At 42.2% G+C, this 25,878-nt stretch overlaps 2 protein-coding genes across 2 annotated transcripts in view; both read right to left on the bottom strand.

Moving 5' to 3' along the window:
- Positions 1-1,046: 1,046 nt before the first annotated feature.
- LOC112109224 (fatty acid-binding protein, liver-like) lies at positions 1,047-5,337 on the bottom strand. Its single transcript, XM_024203643.3, has 4 exons — positions 5,199-5,337; positions 3,811-3,983; positions 2,300-2,389; positions 1,047-1,226 (listed from the first exon to the last, which is right to left on the bottom strand). The coding sequence occupies exons 1-4, from the start codon at positions 5,263-5,265 to the stop codon at positions 1,176-1,178; spliced, it is 381 nt and encodes a 126-aa protein (XP_024059411.2). The 5' UTR covers positions 5,266-5,337; the 3' UTR covers positions 1,047-1,175.
- Positions 5,338-10,301: 4,964 nt separating this feature from the next.
- MYOM3 (myomesin 3) overlaps positions 10,302-25,878 on the bottom strand; it is a 52,382-nt gene continuing 36,805 nt past the window's right edge. Inside the window, exons 26-37 of the mRNA XM_024203632.2 lie at positions 24,384-24,528; positions 23,195-23,254; positions 21,686-21,753; positions 21,283-21,393; positions 20,091-20,178; positions 18,931-18,969; positions 17,803-17,908; positions 16,744-16,907; positions 15,876-15,912; positions 13,881-13,903; positions 13,725-13,780; positions 10,302-11,419 (exon numbers count right to left, since the gene is read on the bottom strand). Coding sequence (XP_024059400.1) covers positions 11,156-11,419; positions 13,725-13,780; positions 13,881-13,903; positions 15,876-15,912; positions 16,744-16,907; positions 17,803-17,908; positions 18,931-18,969; positions 20,091-20,178; positions 21,283-21,393; positions 21,686-21,753; positions 23,195-23,254; positions 24,384-24,528 — 1,161 coding nt within the window. The 3' untranslated portion in view covers positions 10,302-11,155. The remainder of the gene's footprint in view (positions 11,420-13,724; positions 13,781-13,880; positions 13,904-15,875; positions 15,913-16,743; positions 16,908-17,802; positions 17,909-18,930; positions 18,970-20,090; positions 20,179-21,282; positions 21,394-21,685; positions 21,754-23,194; positions 23,255-24,383; positions 24,529-25,878) is intronic.

Below are 25,878 nucleotides of genomic sequence, written 5' to 3'. Positions count from 1 at the left end.
TCCCAGAGTAAGAGTGCTTTTATCTGATTTAATTTATGGCACTTTCAAAGTGGTGATGTTTGTTGAAGATCAGATTCTTTTCCCAGTTGAGTCACTTGACAAAACTCTCGTTGACTTCAGTGGGTGAAGAATAGAACTGGCACTATACATAATAGAATCCACACAACTGGTGACTGGATAAGTGGCATGACTGCCATAGTAGGGAATATACTAGGGAGCAAATTCAGTGATTCTGAACCAGAGATCGGATGGGATGACAGCTCATGACCACAGGCCAATTAAATGACAATGTCATATGTGGGATAATAGCAAATTTTCTGTGGGATGGAGGATAATGTGTTAAAAGGGGAATGCACTTTGTAATGAGGGACAGTTAGGCAGTATAAGTGCAGGGATGTTATTCTCATATGGTTCAGTCCTGTACATTTCATACCTCAACCCAGAAAGAGTACAGATACCTATTCACTCTGAAAGCAAATATTCCAGCTATACTTACCAAGACTGTTAGAAACGGAGATGCTTAATCATTTTAGACCTTGAAAATTTAATTAATAGGCATTGTGTTTAATTGCTTTTGGTGCCTCAGGTTTGTTTTCTTTGTGTATAATTACCTGCTGAATGTGTACAATACTTTTTATAGCTTTTTTAACATTTCTATTTATATTACTATTGTGATGACAGAAAGATCAGCTGAGACCCTTGCTGGATAGGAATTAGATATCTGATTTTGGGTAGGTCTCCCAGATCTATTGGGAAGAGAGAAGGTGTTGGGGTTTATTAAACTTATCTTCTTCCTTAATAAGGATAAGAGGCAGAGACACATTCCTAATAGCTTTCAGCCTCTCTCTGTAAACGTTATTGCAAATCACTGTTTCACTAGCTGTCCAATCCTGTACTTACACAGGCAAAACTCTTGTTGAAATCAATCGGAGGTTTGCGTGGCTGGGAAGTAGGCCACCAGAAGTTAGAATAGGGAATGTGTCTCTATAGTCAGGGGAAATAAATTCTTATATTGGTGTAAGTCACGTATGAACATGGAAAGGAAGCAGAGATCTTATTTCTTTATTTTCCATGGCATTTTTTCAAAATAACAAATTTCACAACTGAGGGCAAATGCACTTTAATTCTGGAATGTAAAAATGTCCAAAATAGAATTGGGTCTCTCTTCTTATTGTTTATACCTTCTTGCTTTTTCTGATGAGTGTTGCTGAACCAACAGTCAGAGTCTGTAAAATACACAAATATATTACTTGTTTTCCATTTAGGGGGACCTGTATGTAGCTAACAGCTTTGAAGTTGCTGTAGTATATTTGTAATTCCATCTCATATCATCTGAAAATACAGTTACAGCAACTGGATATGGACATGCTGAGTACATTCATACTGAAACAATGGTGTTCCTGTTAGGGAACCAGTTCTGAACACCGAAAATCTAAATAGTCAAATGTTATCTTCAAGTGCATTGTTGGAGTAACCTCAGTCACAAGTATGTTCCCTATACTAGAAACCCACTGCCCCACATAAGTACTATTGATCTGGTTTTTGCAGATTTATTAAAGAAAGTAGTCTGGGATTTTCAAAGCCATCTAAGGAAACTGGGCATTTAAAATCCCCAGGCAGTTCTGAAAATCTTAGCTGTAAATCTTATAACAGTAATCACACCAACTGGAATACATCTTAAAAGCCTGGCAAGTGGACGTTTAATTCCCTGGGAGAAGGGTTCTGTGCCAGTAAGGAACAGTTCAGGACACATTAGAAGTTCCTAGGATTTGTAAATGAAACAGGTGAAAATTTAAATTAGCATGGCTTGATTCAGTTTTCATTCTCTGCTCAAGAGCATCCCAGCTGTACAACCCTGTGAAAAATCTTGCAGAGACCATGCCCACGATGGTCAAAAGCTAACAACGCTAACCCTGAGTGCCTAAAATGAAACGATAACGAAAATGAATTTGTCTCAATGTATCCTGGGAAGTGATAGCAACTTTCAGTGATAGAAATGCATAGAGTGAAACTGTCACAGACAGCCACAGGCATTGTCCATGTGTAGAGGAGATTCAGTTAAGTCAATAAGTAACAATGCATCACCCTGGCTGTACTAAATGGTGACTAATGTCATTTCTTGCTGGTTGCAATCACCATTGGAATTTTAAAGTTACATATTCTTTCATTAATGTAGTGATATAATCCATGCTCACAGTAGTAATTCCTGTGCTCAACACCAGGACTTTTTAAAGTGATGGTGTCAGTTTATAAACTGACAGGCATAGAAAATCACCCCCCCCCCCCCCCAATCACTTACCTCCACCATTTCCTTTCCTTTAATTTCCTGTTCATGGGAGAATGTTTCTGATTTGCACACAAGCTTCCCACCTATCATGTTAACCGTGCACTGTGAACACAGATTTTTAAAACATAAGTATTCATAGTAGCCCAGCAAGTACATTTCTGATAGGCAATTTAGGCCAAAAGGTAGAAACTGGGAAATTAGTTTGAATGGTAGTTAGATACACAGATAAGAAAGAATGGAAGTGCAGATACTGATATTTCATTAATCCCATGCTAACTTCAGATTGACAGAAGTAATGAGCATCTTGTTTAGCATTCAATGAAAACTTCTCTAACTGTTGAAACAATACCAATGCATGTATAAATGCTACTTCTTGGTGTGCCGGAAATACAGATATATTAGAAAGACTTTACAGTTATTGGTATTGTATTAAAGTTAACTGGCAGTTGAAATATGCCAGATAAGAGTAAAATTTGTCCTGCGAAAGGTAAGACTATACAATGGGTTTTGCTACACTGGATCAAACTGTTGGTCCATCTAGGATGTTATCCTTCTTCTGGCAGTGGTGGCTGGGGATCTCAAACTTTTTTTTTTTTTTAAGTAGTGTAGACAACATCTTAACAAAAAGATTGTCTCAAACTACCTTCATTTCTATCCATAAACATATGACCCAATTCCCCTGCCACAACTGGTAGCTATAGCAATACCCTACATGAAAAAATAGTAAGAACACATTTAATGTGTTCTATCTTTTTAATGTGCTTTATCAGCTAGAAACTACATGGAGAGCTAGCACCATGGGAACAGTCAGCTCTATTCAGACCAGCAGGTGTGCTCCACACACCACTATTTGGGAATCACTGTTTCAGGGGAAAGTGAAAAACTCCATAATCATATATAGCCAATTATTCATGTACATGGGGAATAAAATTCCTCCCTGACCCCTGGGTTGATCAATTTATGCACAAGCAGCAGATTTGATTACCTTAAGAAATGTTACCTTATACCTGAGCGTTTTAATGAGCTGTTGTGTGACAAGAGCTGAATTAGTACAAAGCATTCATTTTTCCCTAGAGTTTAATGGGGGTTTCTTCAAACTGTGCTTTGCAGCAACCATTTCTCCAGCTGAAAGGGTCTGGAAGCAGCTCCTTCTGAAACTAGAGGCGTTTGCTCTAGAGTGGTGTCAGGTGATTAAACAACTGTAGAAGAGCAATGTGTTGCCTCCACAACTTTCTCGGGACCTGCTAACATGACAGTTTGTGACACAAACTTAGATTCCCTGTGTCACTAACCACAAAGCCAGCTAGACAAACAGTCTTTCTGGCTCCTTCACCTACCACGTAACCTGCATGCTCGCGTTAAAAGCTTTTAAGTTTTACTTAATTTCTTACTCATCAATAGAAACAAAGATCCTATCAGAAGTAATTGAAGTTTCCTAATGGGAATAGTACAAAGAAATTCCACTTGCAAAATGACACTGAAGTACTAGCGAGGGAGCAGTTATTGTTCTTGAAATATATTACCTTCATTTTTTTGCCATCCATAGTAGTGATGTCAGCCTCTTTCCCCAGAGTAAATGAATTTGTTACAGACTGCTTAGGTGTTTTTGATGTCACAACAAAGTTGTTTCCATTTTGTTGTATTTCAATAACAGGCTTAATGTCTTTGGCAACTTTGATGAGGTCATCTGCCAATGCTGCAGAAAGGGGAAAAATGGAATTTTAACTTCTCTATTATGCAGAGGGAAGTACGGGGTTTGTATGTTATGCACTGAATCAAAGTATTTTGTTTGAAGTGACAAGGTTGACACAAATCAACAACAGAAAAGGAAGTCAAAGTTAGATTACCCAGTTCTCTATGGACATACAATTTAATTAATGGGACACTTGGTTTTAGATTCCTTTTCTTATAATCTTGGAGATTCACTGGCAGTTCTCTATGAGGTATACTGTTTTTCTTAAGATGGAGGATCTTCCATATTTTTTTATATATATATTTATTTATATGTTTTTGCCCTAATATTACATTAGTACAATAAATTAATTTCTCTTTTTAAATTGTGTGCATACTTTAGCACTGGTGAAAGGCTGAGCACCTTTTCTATGTTCTTTTCTATTCTATATAGTTTTTTTCTTATATCACCGTAATGTCTGAGCACCTTTAGTACTGCACTAAGTGACATGAGTAGCATTACATAAGGTTCATTTTCCCTCTCATCCTCCCCCAGGACACACTGAAGTCCCCTGCATAACCACAGGGCAGCAACAGTGCAAGTGTCCCCAGGCTGCCTCATCAATAGGCTTCAATGCGGACCTGAAAGGATCACCTTTGGGGCTGAGGGCGCAGTTCAGGCAACATGCTCTTTGAGAAGGGATTTTCACTGAGTGAGGCATTCTGCTCTATTTAATTTGATTGTTTTGCTGCAACTGACAATGCAAACTATGGTGGTGTTTTTTAATAACCTAGACACCATCAAACTCATTTCATGTAGGCTAACAAACAGCCATAAGGTAATCAGTGATTACTGCCAGAGGCTCTATGTGAGCTGATAACAGAGCTGAGAGGCTCTATATCCCATTACCAATGCCCTACTAGTTGACCTGTTTCAGTTTATAAGGTTAACTGATATGCTTCTACTGAAATACCTTTCCTTTCATGAGAAGGCCAGTCTTGTGGTTCAGGCTGAGTCGATCTGGGTTTTATCCCTGGCTTTTCCTGGGTGACTTTTGGGCAAGTGCCTTCACTTCACTTTATATCTAAAATGGGACTATTAACACTTACCTACCTCATGGAAGGTGGTTTGTGAAAAACACTTTCGATATTCCCTGATGGAAGGTTCCTTAAATGCAAAGTGTTGTTATATTTCACAAACCCAGCAAGTTGTAGAAAAAAAAAATAATAGGACACTTACCAAGAGCTTTCAGAAACTCTTCATAGTTGTCTTGAGCATACACCTGCCAGGTTCCATTGAATGCCATTATGGATGGTGCAGTACAGTATGGCAGTGATGCCAGAAAGAGAATGGAGCAGCCATCTACTGAATTAAATGCTATTTATACAGAAAGAAATGTGGCCTGTCTCATGAGATGATCTGCTAATTATTAACAATGAAGTATCAATTATTAATCATCTGTTTATTCTTAATAGAAATAACCTCTAGTTCATTGTGGTCTGTGGCTGTCTCTTTACCTTGACTGTCTCTTTACCTTGACTGTCTCTTTCCTAGCAAGTTTATTGCTTCCAAAATAAATTAAACTAAAGTACAAAATGCAGAAGAAGAATAGCCACATGGGGAGCTAATGTGGAATAGCTATTCCAGGCTATTTCCCTGTGTAGGTAAGCCCTTGTCTTATTGAAAGCCAATGGTACTTAGGCTCCTAAATGCATAAGGGTTTGTGTACTCATAAAATTTGTATCACTTTAAATATAATGGTATAGTTAAAGCAATACAACCTCTCTAGTGTGGATACAGTTATACCAATATAAATTTGCTTATACTGGTATAGCTTATTCCATAAAGGAAGGGGAATAAGCTATACTGGTGTAAGGCACCTTTGTGCAGCTATAACCGTGTCCACACTAGGAGTTATACTGATATAACTATATAAATAAAAAGAATCACACCCCAAATGGATACAGTTATACTGGTACATAAACTGTGTAGACCATGCCTAAGTCATTAGTTAAAATGATACTTAGGCTCGTAAGTCACTGAAGCACTTCTGAAAATTTTACCCATTTTCTAAATAAATAAAAGTGTTCAGTTATATAAAACTTTAGAGAAATAGTCACTGGATGTGAAATTATATTTCTTATATATTGTAATAAATCCATGGCCAGTGAAGAGCTTCATGACTCACTATGCTGCATGTGGGTACTTGGAACTTCACTGAGACAGTGAAGATAGAACACAGATCAGTCTCTTCCAAAAGAACTGGGCCCTACCATGTGAGGAAAAGAAGAATCTCCTTTAGTGATGATCAGTACAGGGCCTATGACCTACAGCTGATCAGTTCTGATTCCATCCAGTAGCACATATGCACTAATCAGTTTGTTACAATATTTAAATGTATTTAGTGATGGTCCCATACATACAGATTTAAAGTGGAAACAAAACATGGAACTGTTGCCTGGGGATTGAAGTGGAAAAATAAATGGGAGTACTTAATTCTTGATTGTTACTCTCCACATTCATAATCTCAGAATTCCTCACTCACAGTGTAATACTCATCCCTCCTTGATCAAGCCTGACTGCTGGCTTTGGAAGGCATTAGGTAAAACTGTGGTTTGCAATAAAATTGCTTAATTCAAATAGTGTTTGTGCCCTAGAGGTGACTGACCTGTCTAAGTCAACATTTCTAGTACTGTACTACAGACTAGGTAGTAGTTTTTAGCTGAATGGGAAAACAATGATGAATTTTTCTTACAAATTTACTTTACATTGTTGTCTAGTTTTAATTTTTTAGAGACAAGCCCAAATTGGGATCAGAGATCCAAATACACCCCAAACTTTGGGACAGTTCAGGTCTATCTCTAATTCATCACAGTTTTAATCCGTGAGCATGTCACAGGATTAAGAGTTAGGAGATCTGAGTTCTAGTGCTGGCTACTAAACCTCCACTTGGTTTTAAGAGCACATTGCCCTAAACTATATTGTCTTTAATCATTTGAATGTTTTAAAATTCATTTTAGAGATCCAATTTGTGATTTTAAAATATTATTATATGTTTGTTAATAAGGAATTTTAAAATATATTTGTAAAGGATTTGCTTTAGCTGAGCAAACCATTGATCCAACAGTGTGTTATCCTGTCCCCAGCTATAGCCAATACTTGATGCTTCACATGAAGGGGGAAATATACAAACTGCACCTTGCCAACAATGCAATGCTGCTCATCAGGCAGCTCATCTGTTTGCAACTGAAAGTTTCAATTTCTGTGAGGAGTTCATGCACAAACACCAGATCCTGACTTTGGAAAAGTTCACTGACTCAAAGATTTCATTAAATTTTTCATAGTGACCTGTCCTCATTGTCCTCCAGCAGCCAGACCTTGGGAAGCTAAACATTAAACTAAAGTGCACAACAGTGGTAAGCATCTGTTGCACTCACAATTAGGCTTTATAAAGGGATTTCTGTGTGTGTGTGGGGTGGGGGGGAAGGACAGAAGTCACATGTACATCAATCCATAGTGTGACAAAGCTCCAACCTTGTCTCAGTGGGTCCCGCACTTCCTGGCAGATTACGCTAGTCTCCGGGGCTCACTGTGACCCTCCACATAGCCCTTCTCTCTCTAGAGGCAAAGGTCACAGCCTACTGAGCCATTTTCATCATAAGCCAGCAAGGGAGGTGAGGAGAAGTTATCCTCCCTCGCACAGTCTCTGTTGTCTCCCAGTCTCAGTGATTAGTCGGGAAGGGGGGAGGGAGGGTGAGCCCAGGCCCACCCTCTACTCTGGGCTCCAGCCCAGGGACCCTGATAGTAGCAGCTCTTGGTAGCTGACTTTTTGGAAACAGGACGAGTATGATTCCCTGGGCCACTTCCCCACAGCAGCCCCCATTTCCTCAATATCTGCATCACCCTTACCTTAGGGCCTCCTTTCTTGTGCCTGATAAGGTTTGTACTTCTCCATTTCTCTAGCAGTGTGGCTCCCTTCTACAGCTCCTGGCACACCTGCCACCTGACCAAGTGGGAGGCTTTTAACTAGTTTCAGCCAGTCCCTGGTTGGCTTCAGGTGTCCCAATCAACCTAGCTGTCTCCACTGCTTTCTGGAAGGATCTTAATTGGCCCCCGGTGTCTTGATTAACCTGGAGCAACGGCCATTTGGTTACCATGGTAATAGGGATTTGTTTAGCCTGGTGCTAACATACCTGATTCTCACTATTTTCCTATAGCCATCTGGCCTTGCCCCATCACATATCCCCCCCACCCTGCTCAACACCATAGAGTTGGGCAACTTGGGATGCCAGGCACTGTGCTCGTGACAGACCATCAGCATTGCCATGGTGGCATCCAGCCCTGTGCCATATGCGGAAGTGGAACGGTTGGAGGGATAAGAACCACCTGGTGACCCTTGCGTTCTTTTCCTTATTCCGCTGCATCCACTGGAGGGGTACATAGTCCGTCACAAGAGTAAATCGCCGGCCTAAGAGGTAATAACACAGTGTTTCCCTGGCTCATTTGACAGCAAGGCATTCTCTCTCCACTACTGCATATTTCTGTTCTCTTGGGAGCAGTTTTCTGCTTAAGTAGAGGATTGGTGTTCCTTTTCTCCCACCATTTGCGACAGAACCGCCCCCAACCCCACCTTGGAAACGTCTGTTTGTAGAATAAATTCCTTGTTAAAGTCTGAGGCTATGAGTACGGGGTCCTTACAAAGGGCTGTCCGAAAGTCTGTGAACACCCCCTCTGCTGCGGCGGTCCACTTCACCATGTCTGGACCTCGGGCCTTTACAAGGTCCGTTAGGGGACTTGCCCTAGTGGCAAAGTGGGGAATAAAACGTCGATAATAGCCTACCACGCCTAGGAACGCGCGGACCTGCTTCTTTCGGGTTGGCCGGGGTCAGTTTTGAATTGCCTCTAGCTTATTCGTTTGGGGCTTCACTATGCCCCTTCCTACAATATACCTCAGGTACCTAGCCTCTGCTAGCCCTATAGCGCATTTAGTGGGATTAGCGGCAGTGGCGTAGCCAGCTTCTCAGTGCAGGGGGAGCAACCATAAAAAAGGTGCCCCCCCTTGGCTCCTCTGGCCACGCCCCTCCTTCGCTCCTCCTCCGGCCGCTCCGTGCCCCCCCCCTTGGCTCCTCCGGCCACGCTGCGGCTATGCTGCGCCCCCCCTCGGAGGGGCTCGGAGGGGGGGTGGGTGGGCGCGGGGGAAGGGGTGGCGGGCGGGCGCTGCTCGCTTCTCCCGGGGGCTGGGGGGAACGGAGCAGTGGGGCAGGCAGCAGCTGGCGGGCAGATCCCCTCTCCCTGGCAGCTTCCTGGTTCCCTCGGCCCAGGCAGCCCAGCATTTTTTTCAAAAGCGGAGCCTGCCGGGCCGGCGCTGGGCTCCTGCAGGCAAGGGGGGGGGCAGCACGGCCGGGCTCCAGGGGGGGGGGCGGCACGGCCGGACTCCAGAGGAGCCATTTGGGGGGGCGGCGGGCGCGGCCGGAGGAGCGAAGTGGCCGGGCTCCTCGGCCATCGCGCCCCACGCTCAGTGCGGCCGCCTCCTGCGGCGGCTCAGGGCTCGGCGGCCAAGCGCCCCGCAGCTGGCAGGCAGATCCCCTCTCCCCGGCAGCTTCCTGCTTCCCTCGGCCCGGAAGCAGGAAGCTGCCGGGGAGAGGGGATCTGCCCGCCAACTGCGGAGCGCTCAGCCGCCGAGCCCTGAGCCTCTGCAGGAGGCGGCCGCGGCGGCAATGTTGGGGCCGCGTGGGGCGCAATGGCCAAGGAGCCGGCCCCTTCGCTCCTCTGGCCACGCCCGCCGCCCCCCCCAATGGCTCCTCCGGAGTCCGGCCGTGCTGCCCCCCACTTGCCTGCAGGACCCCAGCGGCGGCACGCTTTTGAAAAATGTACTGAGGGGAAGCGGCTGCTTCCCCTGAACCCCCCTAGCTACGCTACTGATTAGTGGTGAGGCCAGCCCGTCTTAAGGTGCGCAGTACTGCCTCAGCTTTCTCCAAGTGGGTTACCTAGTCTGGTGTATGGATTATGACATCATCTAGTTATACGTAATCCTCTAAGGAGAGAGGATCTGGTCCCAAATACTATGTCATGTTATCATTGTTATTCATCATGTTTATTATAGCAGTGCCTAGGGACCAACCAAGATCCCCAGGTCCATTGTACTTGGCACTGTACAAACACCTTTGTAGAAGATGTGTTCGGTTTAAACTAATCTAGTTAGTCATATCGGGAAGTTACCTCCGATTCAGAAAAGTTTGTATTTCTTGCTCTTTCTCTCTCCCTCACAAACACAAATCTGTTTCCAAACTGTCCTTTCCATGGACACTTTTAGGTACGACTCACTCCTGTATTGTTGTCAAGTTTTACATTTTTTATTTAGCACACACCTTTTAAACACTGCATAGAATACAGGATCAACTACAGTATGACAGGCAAACACTGTTCTTGATCAATAGTAACAGATAAAACAGTGGCATGGAAACCCTCTTCTGAAACTGTGGGTAGTTTAGAAACAGGAGCTGTCAAACATTTTAGAAATGAACTTTTCCATTTTTGCCTTGATCTTTATTTAAAACAGCATTAAATGCTGCCTTACTTTCCTCCCACATGGCTTAGCCTTGTAAACATAAGTGCATCAAGGCCCTGTTTCAGCGAGGTATTTAGGAACATGCCTAACTTTCAGCACACCAGTGGTCCCACTGACATCTAGTTATGCATGTGCTTGAGTACTGTGCTGAATTGGGCCCAAGCAGGGTTACGTTTTAATAACAATGCACACATCAACATTCTCCTGCTACAGGATATTCAATAACACACAGGGGCTTAATACAAACTGATAAGTTCTTGTATACATGAACCCCTACTGTATCTGAGTGCGAGGGACGTTATACATAGTGCTGTTAGCTGAAAAGTGGCACACTATATGAAGCCATTGTCTAATTCTGTAGGCTTAGAGTGGGATTTTGAAGGTTTTCTCCAGATTTCTATAGATGCTTTTAAGAGGGGTATATTGTGATATCTTATACTGTAAATCACTGTGAAAACCTTTATTTTATACGTAGATAATAAAAAGAGATACTAGTCTGAATTTTAAGGCTGAGATTGTCAAAGGAACCCAGGTGTCTAAATCCCTTTGACATTCAATGGGAGTTTGGTGCCTAATGCCTTTAAGCCTCTTTGGAAATCCCAACCTGGGTTTCTGAGTGTGTTGGAAATCATTTTTCCCATAGCTCGATCGGTTCTTCTCCATGCTTGTACACACTGATAGTAACCTGCCCCGTTTCAGAGCCATATTTGTTCTTGACATAGATGCTGTATTTTCCTGTGTCGTCACTGCAGACTTTCTCAATGGTAATTGTGACAACTATCCCCTTCACGTCCATTTTGTAACGATCTTTAAAAACTACTAACTTCTCGTTCTTGAACCAACTGATTTCTGGGTAAGGATCACCAGATATGCAGCATGTCAAACACAGGGTCTGTTTTAAAAATATAGTAAATACAGCGTTACAGTGGCAATTCACAGCCAGTGGCTTAAAGCATAATTTGACAAAGAAGGAAAGATAAAAATGGATCTCCAAAACCCCCCACAAGTTTCACTGATCCAGGAACTCGTAAGTTCTTATCAGCACAGACACTCTGGCCTCAGGCAAGCTACTTACCCACTTTTCTGTCTCAGTTTCCTCATCTGTATAATGGGGATCATACTGCTTATTCACCTACCCCAGAGAGGGACTTGAGAAGATTAACTGATTAACATTTGTTAAGTGCTTTGAAGATGGAAAGCACCATATAAATGCTATGGATTACTATTGTTGGCAGTATTTTTGTAGCCGTGTCGATCCCAAGAGAAAAGATTATCTCTCATGTATTATTATTCTTATTAATTATTTGTATCACCTAGGAGACCTAGTCATTGACCAGAACCCCATTGTGGTACAAATACAGAACAAAAAGATGGTCCCTGCCCCCAAAGAGCTTTAGGTATAAGACAAGAGACAACAGGTGGATACAGATGGGAAGTAAAGAGGAAACTGTGAGACGATACTGATCAGCATGAGAGGTAGTGGTCTGAGAATACAAGTCTATGGGCCTGATTCTGATCCCAGCAATTTTTTTTACCTAAAATAGATACTGTACTTCTCTTATTCAGTGCCTAGGACAGCATGATCTTACAATACCATTTTGCTTGCCAGGAAATGGAAGGCTACATTTTTTAAGCGCACAAATCTTTAGCCATATAGGAAATTGAATCCATGCAGCTGAAATCATTGCTATTCTGTTTGGGGCCATTAGCAATGGAAGTATGTTTAACTGCTTTGAAAATGTTAAGGATCATTAATGTGACTATAAAATTGAAGGCTGTTTTAGTTTCTAGGCTATGAAGGAGTTATTCATTATGATACAGGACAGGAGTCCCTCAATAGTAGGATCTAGTTGAGTTGAGAAGTATATCAGAGGTGGCAGAACTAGGTTCTTGAGGGGGCGGGCAAGATTTATATTATTATTAGTGAACAAATCTACCAAAGCTCATACTTCATATGAGGTTGTTAAAATTGCAAATTATCATGGCTATTCAGGCTGCTAAGCTGGGCAGGTTGATCTTCTTTTGGATAGGTGTAGGGGTCTTAAACACCAGAATAATGTGAATGGAGAGAATGACTGCTCCACATTTTTATTTATTTAGTGCATGCCAATAGTGTGTCTGACACTGTACAAACACACCAACTGCAACCTGTGTACAGCTCCTGCAAGGGTGTAGGTTTCCCTGCAGGGAGGCATCTTTGTTTAGAAGTCACAGCATCACAATGAGATAGAATTACTTTCTCCAGCCTGCAGCTTTAAACAAAGGGCGGCTATGGTTAAAATTTAATTACTCTTCCTTGCAGGTTCCATTGGCACAGCTGTGGTTATATGAAGTATAGGTGGCTTATATTAATCGCTTTCAAAACCTGGGTTATACATGTCTAAACAAAAGTGAGTCATTTTAAGTGACCTCAGAAGCCGCTAAGATTTTTGATGGGGCCGGCCAGTGGGTGAGATTTAGACATTATGGGCTTCTTTCTTCTGCCACTTTCCCCAGGGTAAATCAGGAATAACTCCATTGAAGTAAATGTGACTGATTCTCATTTGTGCTAAGGCCCCTTTACACCACTCTGGCAGTGTAAAGGGAACTTAAAGTGGGCATAAATTACATTTACAGTCATTTTAAAGCCTCTTTACTCAGCCACAGTGCCCTTATAGGAGAATCCAGCCCAATAGATTATAAAACTAGTGTGACAGAAGAATCAGGACCCATATATAAAGTTGTTAGCCTAAAGCAAGGGTTGGGAAGGGAGACTAGGGGCATGTGAAACAGCTACAATAGACCGTTGTCAGCCCCTGAAAACTAGGATGTGGTGTCTAAGGAGAGCAGTTGAGTAAGGATAGAGCCGTTCATGTAACTTTTTCTATGGTTAGCATTAAAACTATCCCTGCACTTCACAAGTGCACAAAAAATGGAACCTTGAGGCCTACCTAGATTTGTGGATTTCAAAGGAACCCCCACCCCGCCCCCAACAATTTTCTCCTACAAAGAAGGTGTGTGTGTCTGGAAGGACCACCCACCATCATATTGCTCAGTGATGTTAGCAATGGGTATCACACCAGGCCTCTGACAACTGCAATGCCCATCCCCTATATGGAGACACAAGGTAGGGGAAATCTGCTTGTCCTCTTCCTGCCAGCCATCCTTGCACATCTGTGCAACCTGGCCATGATAGGTATACAGTTACTTAGTATTACCTTATCCTCCATGATGGTGGCAACATCTGGCAGACCTTGAACAACTCTGGCACGATCTGGGAAGGAACAAATGTGACTGTTCAGCTTTACATACCAGTATGGCCCTTTGATCTGTATGACAGAACCAAGGAGAATGTGCAACATTTGTTTACTTACTCTTTTCTGCTATCGCTGCTTCCCTGAAAGTAAGAAAAAGACAATTAAAAAGAAATTTAGTATTTTTTATTTATTAAATATGTACCCTGAATGTTTTTAATAGGAACCTGTTCCCTAATTTCTATAGAGAACTTCACTTCCAAAGTGAAAGCAAAGGTGTGCAGTAAGGTGAGATATTGGAACAGGGAAAATGTTTGAAATTTTCAAGGATTCTCTAGGTTTCATCTGGGGGGCATAATGAAGGTTTTTTTGGCCAGTTTCTGGAACTAGAGAGACATGTAGAAAACAATTTTTTTAAAATTCTTGATAAACTTCATAGTAGCCAGTGGATAATGCAGCTCCTCTAATGTTTGCTTAAGGCTTGATCTCAGAAGTGTTCCACCCATGAAGGATCAGAGGTCCTTTCTGATTTACTGGTCACTATAAGAAACAGCTGATGTTGGAGTTTCAGGTTCATGTCTAGGAAAACGTCTTCTTTAAAAGTGAATTTAGTTTTGAAAACTGTCCCAGAGTGACAGTCTCGAAAGCTGAAGCCCTCTGTGTATCTATAGAAGAGTTACCTCACAGGGACCAGGAAATGCAGGCTTCCTCCTGGGATCCCATCATCATGCCTCAAACCTGATCTGGAAGGGTCACTCCTACATGTGACAACTCCATTTCCACGCCTCTCAGACTTAGGAGTGGCCATGATCCTGCCATGTCTTTTCTGCTGACCCAACATTTTTTTCCATGGTTCACATTGCCAATCCCTGTGGAACCATCCCTGCTGTAGCTGCTGGCCCTTATGCCTCTCCTGCACCAGTGCCATGCTCAGCTCCCACCTTCCAGCCTGGCCTGCCCAGGTGTAGTGTCACTTCCCATCCCTGAGAGGGGACATGGCCTGCTGGAAGTGGTTGAGGTCGGGCAGGCCCCTTGAGGGAGCCCTGGTGCAGGATCTGGCCCCACAGCAATGTTGTGGAGAAGCAGTGCTGAGCGACCCACTGCCTACTTAGTTTTGGCCCCGTGGTCCCTCTGTTGTGATGGAGGGGCTATGGGGCCAAACCTGAGCAGCGCTGCAACTCCTCTGCACCAGGCTACAATCCCACCCCCTCCTCACGACAGAGGACTGGTGGGACCAAACCTGAGTGGGGAGTGGACAGCCAGTGCTGCTCCTCCTCACCACTGCCAATTATATGTACTGTGTGTAATGGGCGTACGGCTGTGGACACCACTAGTGTACTGTGCCTTTTGCTACAGGGGCCCCAGTCCATCAGGGTCTAGACTGTGTCCACCAACTCACGTCACATCAGGTCCACTGCACAGCTGTTAGATGGTAGTGAGAGTTAGTGGATAGCAAGCAAAGCAGCCTCTAAATTAGGGTTCTAGCGGAAGAAGATACTGTACTATTACCAACACCCTGAGCCATTCATCCCTCTGTGGGATCCATTTCCTAGAAGTTGCAAACAGGCCCTGATTCTGAAATTGGATCCATGCTGGCAAATCCTTGCCTCTAAACAGGACCTTAGTGATATCAATGGGGCTCTGCATGGGCATAAGGGTCTGTGTGTATGGATCTGATTTACAGCAGTGAGGGCAAACAGGATCCTAAAATGCTATTTTCTCTTTATTGGACAACATCTCACACATTGACTTATGTTGGTTAAAGTAAAGAAGGATATTATCTAAACGCATATGGACCTTCTCTCCCTTGGCACTAATTAATTTTAATTTGCCTTATCTTCCAAAGCTATGGCTTACTTATACCTTGCCCAGACATTCTCCTCCCTGCAAATATGAGCTTTGAATAATTGCCTGCATTTAGCAATTTTCACATTACCAAGGCTCTTTGTAAAGAGAAATCTGCCAGGATTGGATCTCCATAGTGGGATGTGCAACGTGGAGGTAAAACCAAGCTGCAGAGTCTCATTTATTAACAAAAATAAACCAGGTGGTTCAGCTTTAAACGTAAACATTTAGTTCAGTTTCAAATGTGAAAGTATTTGAGAAGAAACTCACTTTAGCCTTAGGTGTTCGGCCATTGCGTCTTCGAAAGCTGCAAGGAATAAAAGAGATTTTAAGAAGAAAGTGTAGTTTGCGGTTTGTTATTTAATAGATTTAACCTAACGTGTGTGATAATAGGGACATGTAGAATCACACATAGAACAGTATTTATAGCTGCCTCAAGAAAACATGTGATCTATTTATGTGCTGCTAAAAGATCAAGGCCCTGATGCTCCCTTCCCACAGAGAAGCGCCAGGGAAGGGAAAAGTAATCTGAACAACTCTGAGAGGTCCCAGTGGCAGAGTGAGAGTCACATTCTCTCCTCCAAGAGAGGGGCAGGGATGCTTCCTGCAAACCCCATGGGTCTGTGGGGGAAGCAAATAAATTTTGGGTCATCTCTCAGGACAGCCCTATTCTCTGGGAGCTACCTCTCCCATGGCAGTAATGATCCCTAAGGGGAGTTGGAGTCTTCCTGCCATTAGCTACTTTGCCCATAATATATGGAGATATACCTATCTCATAGAACTGGAAGGGACCCTGAAAGGTGATCGAGTCTAGCCCCCTGCCTTCACTAGCAGGACTAAGTACTGATTTGGTCCCAGATCCCTAACTCACAACCCTGGGTTTAGCAGGCCAATGCTCAAACCACTAAGCTATCCCTCCCCCCATGCTGCACACCACCCTCCTCTGCGCACTTCCCTCCACTCCCCCTCCTAATTCACAGCATACCATCCCCATGGCACTTCACAGAGCTCCCCCTCTGCTGTGCTCCCCATCTCAGCGTGAGGGAGGGGAGCCTGAAGGCCCAAGTGAGGGGGAAATCTCAGAAAGTAGCAGGTGTTTAGCTCTTCCCTAAGACAGAAATGTTCTGCTCCAGTTCACCTTTCCCAGACAAGTCAGTTGACAGTCTGTGAGAATCTTTCCCATCAAATATTTCCAGGGTATATTTTCCCTTATCCGAATCCATGGGGTTCAGTATGTGTAGCCAGATCTGGTCCATTGTACTTCCGCTTTTCAACCTCTCGCCACTTTCTAGTCGCTTCTCCCTAAGGAAACAAATTATATCATTTTAACAACATTGAAGTAAAATTGCACAAGTTTTGAGATTAAACTGACTTTCTAGGATCTATTGGTTAGAACAAGAGACTGGGAGCCAGGACTGGGGTTCTATTCCTGATGGCCATAGACTCACTGTGGGCAAGTCTCTTAGGGCTGGATTCTGAAAGGTATTTAGGCAACTAAACATGCAGAAAGGCACCTAGTGGGATTTTCAAAAGCCCCTGGGTGCCTAAGCCTAAATACCATTGAAAATTTGGCCCTTCACCTCTAAATTTTGCCTATCTGGAAAATGGGTCTATTCTGCAAGGGTTTTGTGAGGCCAAATTAACTAATGTTGGGAAAGAACTTTGATATGCTCAAATAAAAGGGTGTATAAATGTGAAGCAGGAGTGGCATTCAGTTCTTCAGAGTGGGGTGAGGCGGTCGTGCAGAGAAGTATAAAGCAGCACAGATGAAGTACTTAAAAAAAAATACATCCTCCCATGTCTGTAGCTGAGCTGTCATTTGATAGTATCATTATCACACCAGTGAAATCGTCACCCAGGAGTACTTGTGCAGCAGAAAATAAATAGAACATGATTGGTAACTGACGAGTTCCCACACGCGATTCAATGTAAAGAGACAGTTGAACGTAAAACCCCTTATCCCCCCAATCCTGCAATCCTCATTCAGACGAATCCCCCATTGTCTTCAAGGAGTGCAGGTTTGGGCACAAGGGCCCAAATCCTCAAAGGTATTTAGGCCCCTAACTCCCATTGATTTCAGTGAACGTTAGGCGCCTACATACTTGGAGGATCTCAGCCAATGCGCTTTAATTTCCATGGCAGATAATACAGACTGTCCATATGTTATGAGCCTTGCTAGCATATCTGAAGTACATACTTGTGATACCAGGTTGTTTTCATGTAGTCGGTGTAGTACTTCACCTCACTGTAGATTCTGATGCCTTCTGCAGTTGGCTGGACTTTCAGAGGTTTAGCAGAAAGGGCTAAGAAGAGAATTCAAAGACTAGAATTTCACTGGGTGACCAGCCAGTCTATATACTGGCTATATATATATATATTTTTAAAGAACCTAATGTTTCACCCAGTTTGAAGAACATGGGCAGCTGAAAGCAACTGCGTTCCAGCACATGAAGGCTCTACGTCTTCCACCCAGCAGAAATGTGCATACTTCCCTGGAGGCCTGGATCCTAAGTATAGGAGGTCCCATAGACACATTAGGGCCTTCTCTCAAATTCACCTTCCATTGTTCTAATATTGGGGCAGCCACCAATGATGGAGGTAGAATAACATTTTTACCACCACGTCATCTAGGCCTGCTCTGTGCAGGGTTTAACTATGCTTTCTGAACGGGATTTGTTCTGGTCTACACGTGCTGTTAACGTGCGTTCAGCACTAGGCCAGCTGCACCCATTGTCAGCAGTGGGCACATTCCCTACTATAGACAGGGCCAGAGAGACTTAGGTCTCAACTCACTTTGATATTAGAATGTGACAAATGCAGGTGTCTGGGCAGAAATAACAAATCATAGCAAGAGTTAAAGAGAGAACATTTCCTGCCCTTCAGGGATGATCAGGTTTCTAAGGTGAAAGACAGGAGTAGAATATATTTAACTCCTCTCTCTCCCGCTGCAGCAGCCCTGCCTTCAGCTCACTTCTCTTCCCCTTCCTCTCATTTCCAGCTGTTTACTGACTGTTCTCCCCACACTTCAATTCCCCAAATCCCCCTAAACCCACAGCAGAGTCTAAATGCCTCCTGTTCCCCATTCACTTTACTTCCCCATTGGCTACCTTTACAACATAGAGGAGTTTTACTTCAGAGAAAAAGGAGTGGCCTCTTGATCTGAACAAAGGACAATCCCAGCCCTGAGACCAGCTTTCTCCCACCATAGGCAAATCACTTTGCCTCCCTCTGCCTCAGTTTCCCCATCTGTACAATAGGGATAATAGTTACATACCTCTGCTAAGTATTATTTTTACAGTATGAAGCAGATGAGAAACAGACTTACCACTAACCCTGCAGAGCTCTTTAAGAATGTCTTCAAACCCTACACACAGAGGAAGAAGCTTCAATCAGCCATAAATACATTCGCTAGCAATTTGCATCTGATTCACCAACAGCCTCTTCAGATCATAAAACCTACAGTGTATGGTAGTTATTTTGTTGTGTTTTCCTATTGGTAAACTTCACTGGCTATAAAGTTTTTGCCATTGACTCATTTATTTCTACATGTTGGACATATCTTACTTTATTCAGAAGCGGTCAGCTTCCTTAACATTCAGCGTACACAGTGATGTATCTCACATGGGATACAAATTCACCTATCAGGGTTAAATGATAGATGCCAAATGACATTGCAGAGTTTAAAGCCTGCGGAAAAGAGTCTCCTGATTCCTGCTGAGTTTAAATGCTCAGAACACCTTTGAGTTTCACCCCTTCTGTCCCCGCTGCTCGAGAGGTTTTATAGCGCGGTCATGGTTTGAAAAATGACTGTATGGAAGACATTGGGAGGATTGTCATTATTTATGCCCTCTCTAACTTCCAGAAGAATTCACAGCACTGCAAATTAAAACGGGGTTGAAAGTAAAAGTGTCCTTTTTGCATCTGACATCATTGGTACTAAAGATTCTGCAATCAGAACTCAGTTTTGTTGAGGGTGCACAATGGAAAACAGTACCCAGTTTGCTCTTCCCTCTCTTTTGAGGATCTGCAAAGCTAGCAGGAGTTAAAACTTGCGTATGTCAGTCATTAATTGAGATATGACAGAGACACATGCAGGGAATAGCCATGGGATCTGATCCATTGACTTCAGTGGGCTTTGGATCAGGACCACAGTGAGTAAAAAGGGGCTGTTTGTACCTGGTACATTTTCTGATCCTAATCCCACTTTTAAATACTTCTTATTCTTGAAATGTACAATATACATGTATAAGGTATAACATAGCCTTCTGTACCAGAGAAGAGAAAAGAGTAGAAAACTCTCGAAGTCCACTAGAGATCTCATAATGTAGACCTGATTACATTAGGAAGCATTTATATATTAAAATAATGAGTACTATAGAAAACACTTAAAATAGGTAGAAAGTGTAATTTTAAAGCTGTATTGAAAGCCTGATCACATATATATAAAAGTGTAACATATTGCCTATTAGTATGAAATCATCCTACCTTCCTTACTGAGATCAAGTTCAGTAATGTCTTCTCCTCGGTCATCAGAAACAACCGCTTTGTATATTCCTTTATCCTCTTTGGTAATCTGGCAAAATATTTTAAAATGGAAATTTCACAGATCACTAAAGTATGGGACAGTTTGGGGCTGGTGAGATCAGAGCTCTGTTTGTAATGTACTGGTGAATTTCCCCCTGTCATTTGGGTGAATTTGGTGAGTTAACAACAGTATTGACTAGAATGAAAGCAGCCCCTTGCAAGCTTCCCCTATACAGCTGTACTGATACACATCAATCTCAACCTGCAGGAGTGATGTGTATTGATGGTCCTGGGTCTCATCTGAGCAGAGATTGCCACTCACACTGATGAATATACTGGTTTTTTTATATGGAAATTGTTGATTTGAAATTAAATTGAAAAACTGAGACCAAGAAGTATTTAAACTAACTCTGCACAGACAAAACTCAACACTGGTTCTCCACTTGCGAGGTAACTCCCTGCTCTCCATGTGTCAGTATATAATGCCTGCATCTGTAACTTTCACTCTATGCATCTGAAGAAGTGAGGTTTTTACCCATGAAAGCTTATGCCCAAATAAATCCGTTAGTCTTTAAGGTGCCACCAGATTCCTTGTTGTTTTTGTAGACAAAACTCTAGTTCATTAACTCTACCACAGAGCCCCCTTCATTCACCTGTTGATGCTCTGTGTGTCAAGGATTCATTGATTTTTAAGGGCAAAAGGACAATTACATCAGCTAGAGTGAGCTCCTGCAGATCACAGGCCATATAATTTCAACCAGTTACTCCTGTATTGAGCCCAATAACTTGTGTTTGACCAAAGCCTCTCACAGAAAAACATCCAGTCTTGATCTGAAGACTTCAAGAGAAGGAGAATCCACCACTTTTCTTGGGAGTTTGTTCCAATGGCTAATCACTCTCACTGTTAAAAATATGGGCCTTATTTCTAATTTGAATTTCTCTGGCTTTATCTTCCAGCCTTTGTTTTTGTTTCATGCTTTCTTCTGTATTTGAAGAGTGCCTAGCACACTGTGGGTACTGCCAGAAACAAACAGTAAATGCTAATAATAATAATAATAATAATAATTAATTAATATCTTAGTAATATCTACCCACATTTACTGCATGTTGAAATAATATCACAAATGCCCCCAAGTTGCATTATGTTTTTCACCTTTTTAATCCGAAGAGTTCCAGCCCCAGTCTGCGGATCATACAGACCATCCAAACGTGCTTTTTTATCCAAGAACCATTTAAAGTTGGTATCTTTTTTCATGTTTGTTGCCTGTTTGAAGTAAAGATTTAGCAATCAGAATACTGATCTTTTTGAATGCAAGGATATCTTTCTAATTATGAGACTTCAGCTGTCCCAGGGGATTCCCTCAGTATTAGGTGACGCTTTCCCTCTTGTTTTCCACAGCTGTTAGGATTTACTTCCAGGATCTTGCCTTTTATCAGTAGGCAAATATCAATTGGTTAGAGCTAGCGTTATTTATGCAGTCTCCTTAAAATGCACATATATATTAACAATAGATGGATGCTACTATACACAGTAACAACTGTATGGTAATACTTACCTTGCACGTCAGCAGAACTTCACAATTCTCAGTAACCTTCCATTGCAAATTCTCTATAAAATGAGGACCTACAAGTCAAAAAACAAAACAAAAAAACAGTCTTTCTGGTCTTTCCTGCAGGTCTGCTTTTAATATTATACCATGCAATGGCTCCATCTAGTGGTAAATCGCAGCACTGTCCTCCTTGTATTAACTCTTCCATGTTCCAATTTTATGGAACTTGTATTTTATATGCAGTAGGCACCATAATGTTAGATGTATCATTTAAAAAAGTTCCTGAGGGCAACAGTTCTTATAGTGACTAACAGGTCTTTTCTTAATATGCTGGTAGATTATGCTCTCCAATTATTCCTTTGATTTAGTGATTGGGTAGAGTGTCAGGTCAATATTGAAAGATTATGGATATTCTGCAGGTGGAGGGCAATGGAATAGATAATGTGTATATATTCCAGTCTGCTCTCCTGATATGAACTATCTGTGAGCCCAATTAAAAGGCAAATTGATCTGTCCATTTTTAATCTGGTTCTGGTGCCCACAATTCAAGAAGGATGTTGACTAATTGGAGAGGGTTCAGAGAAGAGACATGATAATGACTAAAGGATTAGAAAACCTGCTTTACAGTGATGAACTGAAGGAGCTCAATCTGTTTATCTTAACAAAGAGAAGGTTAAGGGGTGACTTGATTACAGTCTATAAGTACCTACATGGGAAACAAATATTTAATAATGGGCTCTTCAGTCTAGCAGAGAAAGGTATAACTCGGTCCAATATCTGGAAGTTGAAACTAGACAAATTCAGACTGGAAATAAGGTGTAAATTTTTAATGGTGAGAGCAATTAACTATTGGAACAATTTATCAAGGGTTGTGGTGGATTCCCCATCACTGACACTTTTAAAATCAAGATTGGATGTTTTTCTAAAAGATCTGCTCTACGGATCATTTTGGGGAAGTTCTATATAGCTTGTGTTATTCAGCAGGCCAGACTAGATGATCACAAAGGTCTCTCTGGACTTGGAATCTATCAATCAGCTACTCTTTTCCCTGAAAAAGGCTTTTTTATACTATTATTCATACATCAGCCACAAGGTAGGGGAGGGAGACAGGGGAATGTACTGCTCCCATTGACATTGAAGATTTCCACATTCTCTGCTTTCCACCAGGAGATAGAGATGGCCCTGAGTCCCATCTGGATTGGACCTTTTCTGAAACTCAGGCATGTTCAGAGTCAGGGTGTTGGTTCAGGGCCCCTCTACCAGAGACAGCTGTTCACATGCCTTGAACTATTAAACCAAATCAAACTGATTTGATTTGATTTTTAATAGCCAGAAAACAGTAACCTAAAATAAAATGCTCTATCTTAGTCCAGCAAGCAGTTTAAATAAGAGTATACTGAAGAGAGCAATTTATTTTTCACTTATTGTTTGGGTGCTCAGTAGAATATCCTTGTTTGAGCTTTCACCAACTTTTCACCAGTCCTGGCAAAGTCAGTGACCTTGAGGCTATCTTACCTTGCTTTCTCCTCCAGTCTCTCCGCTTAGCAGCAGCCTCCGCCTCAACTTTATCAAAACCTGAAAGAACAAACAGTGACAGATCAGAGTCAACAAAAGGTCATTGAAACAACTATTACAACCCCTCTCCCTGTAACATGGTATAGATTCCTAACCAGGAAGGATGTTACTCTAAAACACATACAGTGTATCTCTAAGAGCCATCTCTCCAGCCTCAGTTAAACTCTGTTCTTCAGTATAGAATCCTTGGTAAGGTCAGCTCTATTAGCCTTTCATGCTGCTAGCAGCTCAGAATGTAATATTTATTTTCAAGAAAATACAGTGAATTTGCTTTTAAGAGCTGATCTTTAGGCATTGGAAGCTCCCATCGGTTTAAATAGGAGTTTTCTGGGGTATGCAAAGAATGCAGGATTGAGTCCTTGAATTTGCAACTTTTCAAGGGAGAAGTATTAGAAATACAGTTTCAGGCATCAAGAGACTCAACCCAATAAGATTAAGAACAATTGCCAAACTGTTTAAAAATGAGAACTGTCAAATAAAGCTACAGTATTATTTAGGGAAGAATTTAGACTGGAAAAACGGCAACTTTCTGTTCGTAAAGAGCCAAAATGTTTCTGTACATTAGCATATATGGGCCTATCTGTTCACCTTACTGTTCACCTTACAGAGCCATATGGACTTTCTCTATTCACTGCAGTTTCTTTATTATTCAAATTTAGTTGTTAAAGTCCTTGAATTTTCAGGCCAATGTTATGATAAGATAAAATGACTAAACATCACAGTACACACCATCAAGCTCTGTGTGTCAATGCATAGTTTGTTGTGAGGGAATTATGTGTATACAGCAAATAAAGAAGAAAATATATGAACACAGATCCATGGCTGTGATGCTCTATCAGGGCCAAAGATTATTATCCAGGACTCCAGATGTAAAACCAAAGGCTTGGATCTGTGCTAAAGAGCCATTCAGATAGTTTCTACAGGAAGACTGATTCCTGGCCATTGAATAAATGCATTAAAATAAATACTTGATACCTTCAATCACTACCCACAATATAACTGTGGGAAACCATTTGTGGTCATTAGCTGGCACTCTCTCTAAGGGTCCGATCCAAAACCTACTGAAGTCAGTAGAAAAACTCCCACTGAGTTCAGCGGGCTTTGGATTAAGCCCTGAATCTCTACTTACTGTCATCAACGAGAGCCAGAGTGAACTGGTTTTTAGCTTTTCCGTCTTGCAGCTGGGCTGTGTATGTCCCCTTGTCGTCATCACAGAAGTCCTGGATTATTAGTTCTATGAGGCCGTTTGCTCTGTCAAAGTTTATCTTATGTGTCTATGTAAAACAAAGTATTGGTGGTAAATTGGTCATTTTTCATAGGGAAATTATTCCAGCACCAAATCCTGGCCCCATGGCTTCTTCAGCATAGAGCCTGGCTGGAGCTACAGATCTTAGCTTCGCTCTACACCTGTAGAGCACCCTGGTATATTTCCCCTGGCTACCTGTGGTATATCTGCACTGCCTATAAAAGGTGTATTCTTAACTCAGGTTTGCTAACTTGGGTAAAAATAGCAGTGAAGACATGGCAGCGTGGTTCTTAACTTGAGTTAGCAGCTCAAGTGAAACCCTGCAAGGGAGTCTGGGGTAGAACTCGAGTTGCTAACCCAAGTTAGAAGTCGAGTTTCCATGTTTTCATTGCTATTTTAACCCAAGTTAAAAATGTACCTTTTTTTGCAGTGTAGACACACCCAGGGCTACAATGGAGTAAACAAACCCTCTCCCTCCCCATGGCCATCCCTTACTCTGGTGTAATCATGGTCCAGGATTTGACTCCCAAATGAATTTTGTTTTCTGTTAAAAAGTCCATTTGCATTTGTGTACTGGGTTTGCACATCAATGCAGGGGAACCTGCTTGTGGCAGGTTGTTTCTGCGGAGAACACAGCCTAAGAGGTTTCCACTGTAACACATGGTACAATAGATTCTCCCTTGCTGCGTATTAAACCTTCCAACTCGCCAGGATTCTGTGCAATCACATGGATTTTTATGTAATGAAAAAGTGCTCTTGAAAGCAGCAGCCATGTGTTGCAAGTAGTCATGCCTCTGGGAGGTAGTTAGGGTAACACATCCACCTCATGGCACTGTGCACTCACTAATATACCATGAACTTTTATATACACACCCCCTTAAATCCATCAGACTTTCAAAAATGTTAGCTGTCATCATTAGTCGTGGCCAACCTGTTTGCTGCAAGCAAATATTAGCAATACAAAGAGCTTGACATGCACTGTTTAATCATGCATTACCACATAAATCATACAGTCGAGAAAAGATAGTGATTGCATAAGGAAAGCCTCAAAGAATGTTGCTAGACACTTTCTGTCTCTGGAGAACACATGGCAACAAAGGCTAGGAGAGGCTTCAGATTTTGCCGATCACAAAACACCCATGACTTTGTTATTTTGACATTGTTAGACTGCATTTGAACCACAGGTGAATAGTTCCATTATTCTTTTCTTAATTCTGAACCGTCCAGTCCCCCAGAGTAAATACTTTTTAAACCATATATAGCATTAGGTTCTGGGATGGGAGGGCCAAAACGGGGTTAATATGTTCTTTTAAATGTACAACAATGCAAGAGTACTTTGTGACACACGATGCAATGTTATTTTCAATGTCTGCAATTT

The sequence above is a fragment of the Terrapene carolina genome, unplaced genomic scaffold (assembly GCF_002925995.2).
Source record: "Terrapene carolina triunguis isolate 2854851 unplaced genomic scaffold, T_m_triunguis-2.0 Scaffold236, whole genome shotgun sequence".
Classification (NCBI taxonomy): domain Eukaryota; kingdom Metazoa; phylum Chordata; order Testudines; family Emydidae; genus Terrapene; species Terrapene triunguis.
The sequence above is the reverse complement of the archived record's forward strand: the minus strand, read 5'-3'. Positions and strand labels throughout refer to the sequence as shown.